At 43.6% G+C, this 15452-nt stretch overlaps 1 protein-coding gene across 33 annotated transcripts in view; it reads right to left on the bottom strand.

Moving 5' to 3' along the window:
* Kcnma1 (potassium calcium-activated channel subfamily M alpha 1) overlaps positions 1-15452 on the bottom strand; it is a 709897-nt gene that overhangs the window by 280448 nt on the left and 413997 nt on the right. For all 33 annotated transcript variants that reach the window (XM_028879652.2, XM_028879686.2, XM_028879668.2 and 30 more), the window contains exons 4-5: positions 14138-14231; positions 13215-13326 (exon numbers count right to left, since the gene is read on the bottom strand). In XM_028879652.2, coding sequence (XP_028735485.1) covers positions 13215-13326; positions 14138-14231 — 206 coding nt within the window. The remainder of the gene's footprint in view (positions 1-13214; positions 13327-14137; positions 14232-15452) is intronic.

Here is a 15452-nt window from a genome sequence, read left to right as displayed (position 1 = left end):
CATTGAAAGGCATTCTTCAAGATTTCTGTTTCCCAACATTTATTGGGGCTAGGACTGAACAGTACATACCAAGTAATAATTCAAAATTCAGGCTCTGAGATTACAAAGACCTCACATTCTTGCTGTGTTGATGCCTTAGGGAATAAGAAAGCTAGCCTCTTCCAGGTTCTCTCACTTAGCTTTAGAGCTTGTAGGAGCACGAAAGGAGACAAACACATAAAGATCTTATTCTGATACCTGCCACATAATACACAGTAGTATAATAACAGTGGCCAAAATAAGCTTTTATTTTACCACTATTATAGTTCCAATGATCTCAGAGGAAAGTTCATGCTGCATTTATCAAAACTGATTTGTAGCTATTATGAGCAAAACCCTGTACCAGGCATTTAGAGCAACACAAAAGAATAGATAATGCATCTGATATCAATAGGCTTTCTGTAAAGAGCAAGACAGTAAATGGTATTTCATGCTTTGTGACCCTAGGTATCCATATTACCATAGACAATATGAAAATGAATGAGTGTGGCTGTGTTCCAATAAAATCCTATTTCTAACAATAATCAGTGAAGGGCTGGGGAGATGGCTCACTATGGAATGGGTTTGCCACACAAGCCTGAGAACCTGAGCTCAGTCCCCAGAATCCACATTTAAAAAAAAAAAAAGCTGGGCACAGGGCCTCACACCTGCAAACCCTAACACAGAGGAGGCTGAGACATGGGGATCTCTGGGAATTTCTAGCCAGTCAACCTAGCCCAATCAGTGAGTGCAGGTCCTACTCAGAGACCTTGCCTCTATAAACTAGATGGATAGTTCCTGAATAATGAAACCAGAGATTAACTCCACATTCATTCTCTCTCCACCCGCCCCCCCCCTCTCTCTCTCTCTCACACACACACACACACACACACACACACTGGCAGTGGGCCAGTTGGGCCAACTCTGGATCTAGTGCGGTTCAGGACATGCACACATCACCTGTAGAAATGCAGCCTCACCAGAGACTACTTAAAATTAGAAGAGAGACTCTAATAACAATGGTTTTGGAAGAGCAAGATCAAGACGGTTGAGTTCAAGTACATCAAGAGTAAGGATGAATGCCTGTTTGATGGTGACCTACGGGAGTCACAGAGATGGAAGATGTGGGCAAGCAGAACTTGTGAGAGCTTGGTGGTTGGTAACTACTTACTAGCTACCTGTAATCCAAGGCAAGAGATCTACAGAAAGGCAAGTCATAAAGGTGAAGGGGGTAGATGGATGGTATATGGCAAAGATTGGGGTTTTGACCAAAAGGAAGGTTTCAGCTGAGCCTGGTCATGGGCATGGCTGCAATCCCAGCTACTCTAGAAGCAGAAACAGGAGGAAGTCAAGCTCAAAGACTGTCTGGCCTGCTTAATGAGTTCACGGTCAGCCTGGGAAACCTGGTGAGATCCTGCCTCAAAATGAAAAGTGAAAGAGGGAAGGGTGGCTCTGTCTTAATGATGGAACAAACATAAGCAGGACTCTAGGTTCCGTGCCCAGTATCTAAGGGGGAGGAAGAAGAGGAGAGAGGGAGGAAGAGAGGGAAGAGGACAGGAAGGAAAGGAAGAATAGCTGTTTGCTGTACCTCCAGTCTGGCCAGGGGACTAGTGTTTTTTCCCGTGTTCCAGGAAATAACAAGATAATTTTACCCTTGATGAGACAGGCTGACACACTGCTATTTGATCTGAGAAAGAGAGAGAGAAAGAGAGGCTGAACTCGGAGATTGTGATGTGTAAGCAAGGGGTCACTTATCTCAACATTTAATTCAATTAATAACAAATACATCTTAGGAAAAGGGAGATGCTTACTATCCATCATGCAGTGCCAGGTCCAGGTCTAGGTATCTCCAGGGAAGATGAACAGGAAAGAAGAAAGCTTGTTAAAGTGAGTTATCCTAGAAATGAGGAGGGATTGGGCCCTAGGAGAACTCTTCCCTAGATGAGCAACCTGATAGGGCTCTATCCTTGATGAAGGAGACAGGTCAGTTCCCGAACAATGGAAGAGAAGTGAGTCTGGAACCTTCCTCTCCAGTCTTTTCTCCCTAATTTCCAACATGCCATGAACTGGCCCTATGCAAATCTCAGGAGGTTGGGAAGAGCATCAACCAAACTTACACTGGATATCTGAGGAAGAAATACCAGCCAGGGTTCCCATCTCACTAGAACCCAGGACTTGGATAACCTTTAAGGTGACTATGCAGAAGGGATCAAAGGACTTTCTAAAAGGACTCCTCTGTTCAAGCTCAAGTTGTCACGTGGAATATGATATGCTAGATATATCTCATGATGTAAATGCCTCAGCTTTTAGTCCCCAAAGCATCTTGAAATAAGGCATTTCAGGAAAACCTGACATTTGGGAGCACAAAACAGCAATGTTTCTGGCAGTGTGAGAATCCTGATTGGCATAACAGGCGCTGCTAGACTTCTTATTCAGCGTAAGGGTAGGCTGGACCCACAGAGCCCAAAGCATAGTTCCCAGAACATCATCTCTGTCCCTGGAACCCAGGAGGAAAACCTTCAGCCTCCACCCTTATACATACCACCTCAGATGCACTGAATCCTAAACTCAGGAATGGGACCCAAAAACCTGTGGTTAAACCAGACCTCTGGGTGGTTCTGCTAGGCACTGAGGTTTGAGAAAGAGTGCTCTAGGATATTCATTCATGCCCTATAGAAACTCTCCTTACTTGTCCCTAAAGAGTCTGACAGAAGATTTTAAAGGAGACTTACATAGTGTGTGTGTGTGTGTGTGTGTGTGTGTGTGTGTGTGTGTGTGTGTGTGTGAATACAATTTTTTCTAAGGTTAAGTATGTGTCTCCTGTGTCTAAGAACCATCAAGTGAGAGATTTGTCAATTCTGGCTGCCTACTGGACTTTTTTAGGAAACTTGAAGGCACTCTGGTGGCTTAAATTAGGATATACTCAGGCTGAGGTACAGTCTGGCCTCTGAGGCAGGAGGTGTTTATGTTCTCTGAGTAATTCTAAAATCCTGCCAAGGTCACTTTTTATCCTATCTAAGAAACATCTGGACAGTTTTCAAAGCATCCATCAGTTTCTCTCTTAGGAAAACCAGATTTGAAGGTTTGGGGTGGGGTTGATAGTTTTCACCTCCAAGCCTCCAGGTCTGCAGCCTACAGGTGATGTCTTCACTCCTTACGCTCTAGGAGAAAAACATTTCATTTAGAGTCCTACGATCCACTCTGCATGGGGACAGTCAGCCTTCCTTCAAATTCCTATAATCTTACCATTAGGAGTGCATTTGAATAAATCATTGGCATCTCACAATGCAAGACACACACTTTCCTATGGTTAGGCCATGTGCACATGGGGACCAGTTGAATAAGAGCAATTGTACCCCCAAGCTGCTACCCAGCATTCAGTTCTCAGTTCCTGATTCACTATCCAGGCCAGACCATCAGGCTCAGATCTCATGGAAAAGGATTGCAGCTTTTATTATTGTTATTATTTTTTGAGATGCTGCACAGGTAAATATGTCTGGTCCCAGAGATTGAGGTTGCCCAAGGAGATTGTTCTAATAGCATCCCCAGTGAAGCAGAGCCATCTGAAGAGATGCTGGCACCCGTGAAAACCTCCTGCTGAATTCATTCCTTGAAGACATTCATTTTAGGAAGTTATTTCCAATTTGGCATATAACAGCCATGCAAGTCAATGAGGATTTAGAATCCTTGCTCCCTATGGAGGGCATCTTATTTAAAGCACATCCCCGACAAAGCAATATCAAGGGGACACACTGGAAATCTCTTGGAGAGGTGTAATTTCTCCAGAAGCAGATTTAGCAAGTACAGCAGCTACCAGAACGGCAATCAGATTCTTGAAATTCATCCAAACTTTCACCGGTCTGCTTCACCAGGGCTGCCTCCATTCAAAGTCCAACCACAGGGGCAGAGCTTAGCAATAGCCTTATTTATCTTGCCAGGCCACACTTTAGTGACTTAGTCTCAATGTTATTCTTAAGGTTCACAGTATCACCAAATTCTTTAAAAAAAAAAAAATTAAACAAAGGGTGTGGCCCCATGTCTTGATCCCTTTAGACATCTACAACAAAATACTTTTGACTGCATAATTTGTAACAATATAGGAACATAGATGTTTTGCTCACAATTTTGGAGGCTGAGATGTCCAAGGGTCAAGGTTACCAATGTATGTAGTGCCTGGTAAAAGCTTGTCTTATAAGGGTGCTAATACCATGCTGGGTGCTCCATTCTCATGACCTAATTGCCTTTGAGACACCACTCCTTCTTGCTGCTGGGCTAGGATTAAGTGTCCACATGTGAATTTGGTGAACACCTGTATTCAGAACACAAAAACACACATCTCTAAAATGATGCCGTTGTGAGTAACGATATTAATTATTTTTATTAATTTGGAGGTGTACTTAAAATGAGCCTTCTTACTCTACAAGGCCAACGGTAAAGAGAAGCAAGGAAAAGCCAGCTTAGTCATAGAAATAGAATTAGCTCAGATTTTTAAAACTAGACTGAGTTATTTTTCTATTTCTCTTCCTTGTTTTTTCTCTGCCCTTGGGACCATGTGGGACATCCTGTCAGGAGTCCCTTCTAGTTTTGTCAGAACACTAGGGCAAGAAGAAGGCTGTATCTCATAGTCAGTTTGGTTGGATGGGACTCCTAGTCAGTTTGGTTGGATGGGACTCCTTAACTATAACAGTTGGGTGCATTTATCATTTGAGAGGCAGCATGGTACTATGGAATGAACCTTTTGTACACTGTGAATATGTATTACTCTCATTGGTTTAATAAAGAGCCAACTGGCCAACAGCTAGGCAGGAAGAGGTTAGGTGGGAGAGCCAGACTGAGAGAACACTGGGAAGAAGAAGGGCAGAGTCACCAGCCAGATGCAGAGGAAGCAGGAGATGAATATGCCATGCTGAAAAAAGGTACCACCACGTAGTAGAGTGTAGATAAGAAATATGGGTTGATTTAAGTTGAAAGAGCTAATTAGTAGCAAGCCTAAGCTACCAGCTGAGCATTTATAATTAATAATAAGTCTCTGTGTGGTTATTTGGGAGTCAGCAGTCCTAACAAATACCCCTGCCTATAGCATGGTATCACACAGAGAAACCTGGATTTCGGAGGTGGGTTACCTGAGTTCAAAGGCTGGCTTGGTCACTTAACCTTGTGACTCTCAGTAAGTAACTTAACATCTACAAGTCTTGGTTTTCTAAAATGGACCTTAAATTACATGTATTTCAAACTTGTTTGGCAGAGTGCTAGAGCTAATTATGATATACACAATTACATATATACATATGCACAATATGAACACACCCAGCTTTATTTTGGTTATAGAAGCACCTTTTCTTTAGGATTGCACACTTCTTCCTCTTTCCCCCCCTCTTCCCTAAAGACAGGCACACTTGATACCAAGACGGGAAGTCATGCTTGTCTTTTTCCCTATTTATTATTGTTGTTGTTTGTTTGTTGTTTTGTATTTTGGTTTTGGTGGGTTTTTTTTTTAGTTTTTGTTTATTTGCTTTTGTTTTGTTTTGAGACAGGGTCTCACTGCTGTCCTGGAACTCACTATGTCCCTCAGACCAGGCTGGCCCGGAACTCACAGAGATCCACCTGCCTCACCCTCCCTAGTGGTGGAATTAAAGGTGTGTGCCACAACATTAGGCCTACTTGGCCTCCTACTGTTGACATTACAAGTGACTTTCCTATTTTATTTTTAAATAAATCTGCAAGCTAAAGAGAGGGGGGTTACGTGGAAAGCTTGGTCTTAGAAACTGAAGATACTAAAGCTGGAAGTTGGGCTGCTTTAACACGTGGTGCAAGTGATGTCAGGAGCTCTGGGGACTTCCCTTATTGGAAGTAGAGGAGGGGATTTATGGTCACTGATGGCAGACCACAGTGGGAGTTCAAGGTAAACCCACCAATAATAACTACAAAAGGATCTCATAAACTGAAGCCACTGTATTTGCCTCTAGCCCACTACTTAATCTCAATGCAGAAATTCCAGCGCCACCCTGTAGGGGGATCCAGAGACCTTTCCTTTTCTCCTTCCTGCACCTAAAGGGCCATTTTACAACAGAGCAGGAAGCCTGAGAAGCTCAGGTTGTGTCAGCCCAATGTTTCTTTTATACTTTTTTGTGGGGAGGTGAAGGAGTGGGGAGCAGTATGCCAAGGCCTTAAATGTACGTGATTTAATTTGGGCATGGGGAATGGTGTGATTCAACAGTGATTTTTACCTAATGTTTTCTCAATCACCTATTCAAGAAAGTTTGGGGTTTGTTTGGTTGGTTTTTGGTTTTTGGTTTTTTCCAAGACAGGGTTTCTCTGTATAGCCCTGGCTGTCCTGGAACTTGCTCTGGAAACCAGGCTGGCCTCAAACTCAGAGATCTGCCTGTCTCTGCCAGTTGAGTGCTGGGATTAAAGGTATGCACCCCCACGGCCCAGTTAGGAAAGGATTTGTTTTAGAAATTATTATTTTTACATTTGTGTGTGTGTGTGTGTGTGTGTGTGTGTGTGTGTGTGTGTGTGTGTGATCTGTGTATCTGTGTGCACAAACACCCCCACCTCCACATGTGGAGACCAGAGGACAAATTGTGGGGAGTTATTTCTCTCTTTTTACCCATGAGTCCTAGGGATTGAACTAAGAGTGTCAGGTTTGATGGCAAATACCTCTTCTGGCTTAGCCCTCTTCTTGGCCCCAGAAGAACTATCCAGCTCTTTAAAAGACTTGTAATTGGTGATTCCATTAAAAAAAAAAAATCACTTCAAACTTTTATTAAGCTTCTCTGTATGTAAAAGTACCCTGCTACACAACTATAACACATATGCAGAGTGCCTAGGTCAGTCTCACGCAGGCTCCCTGGGTGTCAATTCAGTCTCCATGAGCCCCTATGAGCCCAGGTTAGTTGATTGGGGGAGTATTCCCATGGTGCCCTTGACCCCTCTGGCTCCTACATTCCTTTCTCCTCCTCCTCCAAAGGATTCCCCAACTCTACCTAATGTTTGGCTGTGGCTCTGCATCTGCCTCCATCAGTTGCTGGATGACTCCTCTCTGATGACCATTGGACCAAGTACCAATCTGGCCACAGGAAACTGCTAGTTCAGGCTACTTATCTGCTATTGCTAGGAATCTCAGCTGGGATCCTCCCTGTAGACTCTAACAGCAGGAACAGGGGCTGTCTCAACTCTTTTACTGGCTTTTGAGACTCTACTCCTTATACCGGGTCCCCTTGCCCAGCCTTAATACAGAGGAAGATATGTTTAATCTTGCTGCAACTTGATATGCCATGTTTTATTGATACCTATGGGAGACCTGCCCTTTCCCAGATAGAGACAGAAGAGGAAGGGATTTGGGGGTAGGGGGAAAAAGGTGGGTGGGAACTGGGAGGGGAGGATGGGGAAGGCTGAGGCCTGGATGTAAAGTAAATAGATGTATCCTGTATATACAAAAGTAAAAAATCATGGTGCTTACCACCATGGATCCACATTCTAGCATCATGAGCTGACAAAACTTTCTAGAACAATGAAACACTTCATAAAATAGTAACCACCAGTACCAGCCACAGGGACTATTTAGTTACGTGAAAGGTAGGTAATATTGCTGAAGAACTGTGTTTTAATTTAATTTCAAATACAATGACACCTTTCCTAGTTGGATTTTTTTCCCCAATTTGATACAAGCTAGAGTCATTTGGGAAGAGAAACTCACTGAGAAAATTGCCTCCATAAGATTGGCCTATAAGGCAAGCCTGTCAGCATTTTCTTGATTAATGATTGATGTGGGTGGTGGGTAGTGCCACCCATGAATCATATAAGAAGACAGGCTGGACAAATAAAGAGGAGCAAGCCAGTAAACAGCTCTCTTCCATGCATGTCCTCTGCTTCAGTTCCTACCCTGACTTCCCTCAGCTATGGCAGCTACCTGGACTCAACCTAGTTATGCTGAATCAGGTCAGGGAAGGAGCCATGAGCCAATGACTAGGAGGGCTGTAGAAACCAGAAAAAGCAGAGGCATGGTTCTTTCCCTCAAGTGTTATAGAGCCTCGGGAAAGGGAGCCAGGTCCTGAAGACATCAGTGTGTGTGTGTGTGTGTGTGTGTGTGTGTGTGTGTGTGTGTGTGTTACACATGTATGTTAGTATGTATGCACACATGTGTACATCCATGTGTGGAGTACAGAGGACAACCATGAGTATCATTCTTCAATTGCCATCCTATTTTTTTTTAAAAACAGGGTCTTTCATTGGCTTGAGGCTTTCTGCCCAACAAGCCCCAGGGATCCGCCCATCTCTGTTTCCCCAGTGCTGGGATTACAAGCATACCTGCCATTCTCAGCCTTATATGTGGGGGCCAGAGATTCATCTCAGATCCCCATGCTTGTAAGGAAAGCATTTTTACTAAAGGATCCATCTTTGCAACCCTTGAAGACATCTTTATCTTACCCTAGCCAGACCCAGGTTGGACTTCCAGGCTGAAGAACTACGAAACAATTCACAGAGGTGCCTTAACATTCAGCATTGTGGTGATGGGTTTCTGTGTCAGGAGTAAATAACTATAGTCATCTCCTAGGGTGGTGAAGCTGACCTGAGCCCAAGAAAGAGACCTTCCTATCAATGCCACTATCTTCCATGAGCACAGGCTACTCCTGCAGTAGAGTTCTCTTCCCTCAGAGAGTCACCTTCCTCTTCCCTGCCCACCTCTGCCCTGTCTTGCTCTGTCCAGCCTCAGCTGAGGCGGAGGAGTTCCACAGAACCTTCGACACCCCCCTCCATACATATGCATGCATACACTCACATGAGCATGAGAAGCCCTCAGTCTTCTGAACTCCCACAGACTTTCTGCTGGACCTGGGGACTGTGGACTTAATTACATAGTAGGTAGTGTCACTTCATGTCTGTTTATCTTGTTTCCAAAATAAGATCGAGCCTTATTCTCAAACAGGAACCATGGTTTGTCCTACTGCTGCTGCCTCTAAGTATGCTCTCTCTCTCTCTCTCTCTCTCTCTCTCTCTCTCTCTCTCTCTCTCTCTCTCTCTCTCACACACACACACACACACACACACACTATATATATATATATGTATATATATGTGTATATATATACATATATATAAAATTTTGTTTTTAATCACCTTGTCACACAAAGAAAGAATACTCAGGCATGTATTTATAAATAGATATCCTCAGTTGCTTTCTTTATCCTGAGACTGGCCACTAACTCATATTTCTATTTCTTACTAGAGGGTTCTGAAATTTGTTGACAGTGCTAAAGTCTAAGGTTGGACTCAGAATGAATAAGAGGGGGTTGTAGCTTTTCACGATGGTTCCTGTCAACAGTGGTCCTAATCATGTCCCCCAGTCTGTCAGTGAGAGAACTGGGGTGAAATCTGTTTGAAATCACATAACACAGTTAACAAGTGGGAGGCTGTGTTTGCAATACTCATAACCCAGTGCTAAGCACATGATAGATGCTCAATAAAAATGGGCTAGGCAGGGCTATAACTGTGACTCAGCGGGAAAGCGCTTTTCTAGCATGGGCAAGGCCTTGGGTTTCATTCAGCTCCAGCACTAAGATAATGGAAGGTGCATCAGACAATTGGTCAGTGAGTAAGCCTCTCCTATCCCATCCTCTAACCACGGAGATGACCCTCCTTACAAACATCCATACACACAAAAGAAAGCACAGCTGACCTCCCCTGGGGGGTAGTTCCTAAAAGAACAGACAGATGAGTTCTCTAGAACATCTTGTTCATGTCTCAAAATAAGATCCACCTCTCATTTCAGGGTGCATTTATTTTAGTGGTCAGGGGAAGGATTTTGTAACGAAAACAATGAATGAGCCCATATTGTGGGAACAGGAATTAAAATAAGCAATGCCTTACCATCTGCAGACATAGATGCCTTCCCATCCTACTGCCTTTTGTGGGGCCCCATTCTGCTCTATCTGCTCCTTTTGTGCTTTAAAAATACAGGTTGGGGAGCAGGTCAGAGAGTGAGGCTGGGATAGCTTTTGCTCTGCTAGCAAGCTTGCACTATGTTCTTGGCATGTAATGCACATTGCCACACAAAAGTCCTGCTGTAACCTCATTAGGGGGCTGCCATTGTTACCATCCTTTTTCAGGAAGACAATACTGAGAAGCAGGATGGGGGACAGAAAAGGTGATCTTGCACAAAGTAGCTGAGGAAAAGCCAAATGAGCTGGTACAGAACAGTGAGCTGGCTTCTAATCTATTTCTCTCTGCCGAAGGAGGTCACATGGAAGCCTCTTGGTCCTCTGCAAGATCCACAAGCTGCTGAAGTACCCTGGAACTTGGGAGACACCACGCCAGCTCTGTGTGCCTCTCTGGTCCTCGTGGCATTTCTAGAAACTGGAGGTGGGCAAGGAGGAGTGTGAAAGAGGAGAAATGGGAATGCATGCTCTTAAATAAGATCTCTCCCGCTCCCTTCCTGCCTCAAGTGAAGCCTGGCATGATGAGTAAGTCGAGATGGAGTGATGCCAACCAAGCAGCAGAGTAGGCACAGACTTTCCCAACTCAGTCCTCAAAAACTCCCTGTCTTCCAAGGTTAAGGCTAGGAGCCCAAGATCAGAAAAGGAGTGTAGACATCTAATAGTCAGACTGGGATAAACTGCCCATCACACACTTCCAGGCTGTGTGAACCCGGACAAGAGAGCCAGCATCTCTGAGCTTCAGGTGGTTGATCTGTAAACATGGAGTCACTAACAATTCCCACCTCCTACGTTTGCTCTGAAGATGGAGTGGATGGAGCTGAGAGGCAGTAGGACCCACACTGAAGCATTGGAATACCCATCACTGTTATGTTGACTGTACCGTTGGGTGTCTTTAGATGACATATGCACTCAATGTATATATGTTTTATTATATAATACACAAGCTTATACCAACGATTAAAATGGCAACACAGTATGGGTGGGGCACTGAAGAAGACACAGGCCCTGGTGTTCCCTCTGGTTTTTAATCACCATGGTGCCAGCAATATCACCTGCCTCCACCCTCAAAAGTGTGTGTAGCATTCGGGTAGACTGATCTCTTGTGTCTCATCCCAAATCCCAGTCAGTGAAGGTAGTGTTCCTCCAGTTTGCAGGATGAGGACAAAGCTGCCCAAAATGCTCACAACTAATGGTCCTTTTCCTTCTTTAGAGGCCTGTTTCCTGAGAATGTTCACTTGTTTCTATGGTGACTCATGAGTTCAATGGTTGCTTCCCAGAGTAATAACCTATGTATTAAGTCAGACAGAGGAAGCTCCTGGAGCTGGCTTTAGATGGAAGGACTTCTCCACAGCAGGCAGGAAGGTTTGGAATCTCACCCAAGGGCAGTTACTGAGAAGCAAAAGTATTTCATTAGAGGCATTTTCTTCTATGAGAGTGGACTGATTCTTTTGATTGTTGTGGTTATTAATATTAATAATAATATTTTTATTATTTTATGGTCCAACATGCCAGTGTTCTGTGTTTTCAGTTTTAATTTGATGCTTCCCACCAGACTGCATCATCTACAGGTTTTTTAGGTCCCTAATTCCTGCCCTTCCAGGAACTATAAAGCAGGACCCTCTATCTATGTCCTTCCTGGGCTAAGTGAAGAAACTAGAGACCCCAGGTCACAAGGCCAGTCAGCAGCCCGGCGGAGGTACCTGGAAGTCCTGGCTCACAGACATACTCAGACTACATCTCACATTTGCATGTAGTTCTTGTGATCTTGGCATACTGTCTAGAAAACCGTCCTCAGCAGGCACATCTCAGAGCCAGGAAGAGACTTTTCCACTCAGCAATACGAGAATACGATTCCAATGAGAAGCCCAGGGCTCGGGATCTAATTAAGGATATCCCCACACACAGGTGCACTTACACACATGCATCAAGAGTGTGCAGGCAACCACTAGATATGTTATATATTAGAAATGTGTGCTTCTGCTCTAAATATATGACAGTTGTTTTCAAACCCAGTGCCTTGCACGATGTGAATACATCTCCACACAATATTTTTAGAACATTATCTAACAATGTCTACAAAATAAATTATTCATGCTCTTTTACTTGGCAATTCCTCTTCTGGTAATATGGAACTATCTATAGAAATGGAATTTCACAAATATATGGATGACAGTGTTTATGAAAATATTGTTCAGAATGGCAAAGAAAGCATCCAGGTGATCCATTAGGTCCTTTGGCTAGGTCCACTATAAAGCCAGCAGAAAACGGAATTTTACCCAAATGGCTATGCAATTTCCCTTATTACAGAGCTGAAGGGATGTCTACTGTGTGTTACTATAGGAGCTGAATTGCAAAGGGATAGAGTTATTTAAAAGAATTTCTTATAGGAACATCACCATCCCTCTAATGTGTGACTACAAGTATACATCCATTTGTTTATGTGTAGTGTGGGATGAGCTTTCAGAAAAATGTGTAGCTTGTTAACTCTAGGCATGGGTGTGGGGTTGGGAGGTGGTCCATGAAGGATGAAAGTAGAAGAAATACCTGCTGTTTTCTTTGTTTGGTATTTCAAAGTTTTCAGTGGTTACAATATGTGTATGTTATTTTGTGAAAAATATGAAGTCTTGCACCCCGCATGACCATCAAAAATCAAAACAAAAAAACCAAACCAAACAAAAAAACTGTCACCACCTCCACCAACAATGAAAAAACAAAAACAAAAACAAAACCCTCTAAAAGTAAAGATAGAGAAAATTCTCAAATAAGTCTTCCAAATTATGTTTTGGCCTGTTCCTCAGTCAACATCATGGAGGCAAAAATATTTTTATGTTAATTAAAAATTGCACACAGCATCAGAGAGGAACATGGAAATATCAATCTAAGCATTCTGGGAGCTAGTTTTGACGGTTTTACTGTCCTAGTCTTGATCCCGGGAGTGCCCTGTTGAGCCTAGTACCGAGGAACATTCCCCCCTCCCCAGAGGGAGTTGAGTAGCCTGTGAATCCAGTGACTTGAGATGCATGAGTCCTGGCTGTGATGGTGATGACCACAGGACTTCAACAAGGATCACATTCATTGTCTGAAGCACTAACTCGGCAGATCCTTCTGGGCTGTCTCCATCCAGTTCTAAAATTCCAAGAGTTCCATCCATAGCCAGACACAATGGCGACAGCCCAGCACAAGGATCCTCCCTACAGCCTAGGTCCTTCATCCATCCTCCCGTAAGAGCCAGTGAGAAGGCAAAGGAAACCGACTTACCAAGCCAACTTCTGTTTAAGTACACAGACACAAACACAGGAGGGACTGTGAAGAAATCTACTACAGAATTCACTTCCAGCCAGAACCACAGCTTATCGTTGGCTGCAATAAACTGGGGGAAAAGAGAAATAAGACAGAAAAACAAAATGAGAAGCATGGTGTCAGCACTTAATATATGTCCTTTTGTCAAAGGATAAATGTTGGGTTTCTGTGGGGTCTGGAGGGTGATGTTCTGCTCTTCTCATATTTTCCTGTACATCAGTTGCTAGCTTGTTTGGACGAATGCACAACCTTTTTTAGAAAATGACTATATGCCATATTAGTCTCAGAGAATGATCAGACAACATTATTTCCTGTGGTCCCTGACAGCCTCATGGAGAAGGCTGAGTAATCTCACTTTCCTTGGTCTTTCTAATGTAAATCTAATCGGAAATAAAGCACATATATGTGCATCCACACATGTCTGCACTTCCATACAAAACTCTCCATGACACCATCTAGTAATGACCCTCAAATCCCACCAGCTTTCACTCTTGGTTGGACCTGATAGTTGTAATCTCAACACTGTGAAATATAAATTGGCAAGCTTAAGATACTTGTTTTTTTTTTCAATTTACCTTTTAGTACAAAGACCACATTGGTGTTCAAATAGAGAGGACTGGGAAACACTGAGTAAGTGAAAGTATCATTGTCTCAAACCCCCTCCCCCCTTGAACCAAAATACACACATATTACAGAAAAATGCCCAGCTAAGCCATGGGCTTTCCCACAGACCCCAAACCAGAAAGCAGGTGTGTTTGTCCACCTTGGAGACCTCAGGCGTCACACTGCCTGGGAAAGCCATCACGGGTGGCATTTTATCCTGGAGTTTCAGATTCTCACACCCCACTGCAGTACCTACAGGGCGATGCTGCCAAACTTACCCGCAAGCCAAAGTAGAGAAGGAAGAACACGTTGAAAGCCATGTCGATCTGTAATGTGAAATCTTTGTAGAAATTCTGGCAGGATTCTATTGGGCTAGTAGATGGGAAGAAGAAAAAGCAAGAGGTAAATAAAAGACAAGGCCAACCTCATTCCAGCTTCTACAATGCTGAGAAACGGTGTGTGGGGGGGTAGAGGACAAAATGAATGCTCACTGAATACATTTGGTCTTTCTACCCTTTGTGACCATCAAGCAAGCATTAGCCAAAGGGCTTTCCATTCAACCATTCAGTGTTTGGTTCTTTTATTTGCTGGGGGGTGTGTAATTTTAAATATTTATTTTTTTAATAGTCATTCAACAGTTGATCTAAGACTCAAAAGAGGATCATGCAGACTCCTTGGAGGAAGGACAAGCAGGAAGGTCTACCAAATTCTTTGATTTCACATTAACCCTTAAAGAACTGATTTCTTCGGTTAAAAGGACTCATGACAAGGCTAAAACTTCAGACCCTATGCCCTCCAGCCCATTAGAAGTGGAGCCCATTTTCCAGCAGTTACTTCTGGATCTTATAAAAGCCATTAGCAGATTTGTAAAGGACCCAGGAGCATCTCAAGAGAGCTTTGGGGGAGAAGATCCTGGTTACTGTTCTGGCTAGACGAAGCACGGACTTCCTGCATGGTACTCTGCACTGGGGAAAGAAGCAATGTTCAACAATAAAATTCCAAGACCATTAAATTAATGTATGGAAGCAGTACTCTAAGGGTTAATTTTGTTTGTTGTCGTAGTTGGCATGCAGGTTAAGGGGCTTTGTGTGTGTGTGCCAAGCAGCCAATTTGCACCCCCAGCACACTCTCCTTTTGTTCAAGAGTCGGCAATTCTAAAGGGTACCACTATACAAACTGGTACATGGCTTTCATGAGATTTCCCACAGCAAACTGATCAGAGCACCACTGTGTGAACAGTCCCGAAGTTTGGGCCAGGTGGGAAAGCATCAAAGTCTCACAAACATCTCAATACTATAAAAGAAATTCCAGCATACTGCTGCCTGTAAGCAAATGGAAGCAGGAATATTAAGATGGTGAGGTGAGGAAAAGGGAGGGAGAATGGAGAGATCCTCCCCCATTCTTCTTTAGATGGGAAGCAAACATGGACCTCTCCCCCCAAGAGAGAGGGAGCTGGAGAGGTGCATCAGGGAAGATTTCTGAACAGCGTTGCCACTTTAGAAATCATTGCATACGATACCAGTTAGTATAGTTGTACTTCAGTCAGGGTAATGCTTGGCTGTTCAACAGGCAGGAATCGGTGCAGCCTGGGAA

This window comes from Peromyscus leucopus, chromosome 9 (genome assembly GCF_004664715.2).
Source record: "Peromyscus leucopus breed LL Stock chromosome 9, UCI_PerLeu_2.1, whole genome shotgun sequence".
NCBI lineage: Eukaryota > Metazoa > Chordata > Mammalia > Rodentia > Cricetidae > Peromyscus > Peromyscus leucopus.
Note: the sequence above shows the minus strand (reverse complement) of the source record. Positions and strands in the feature narration are given on the sequence as shown.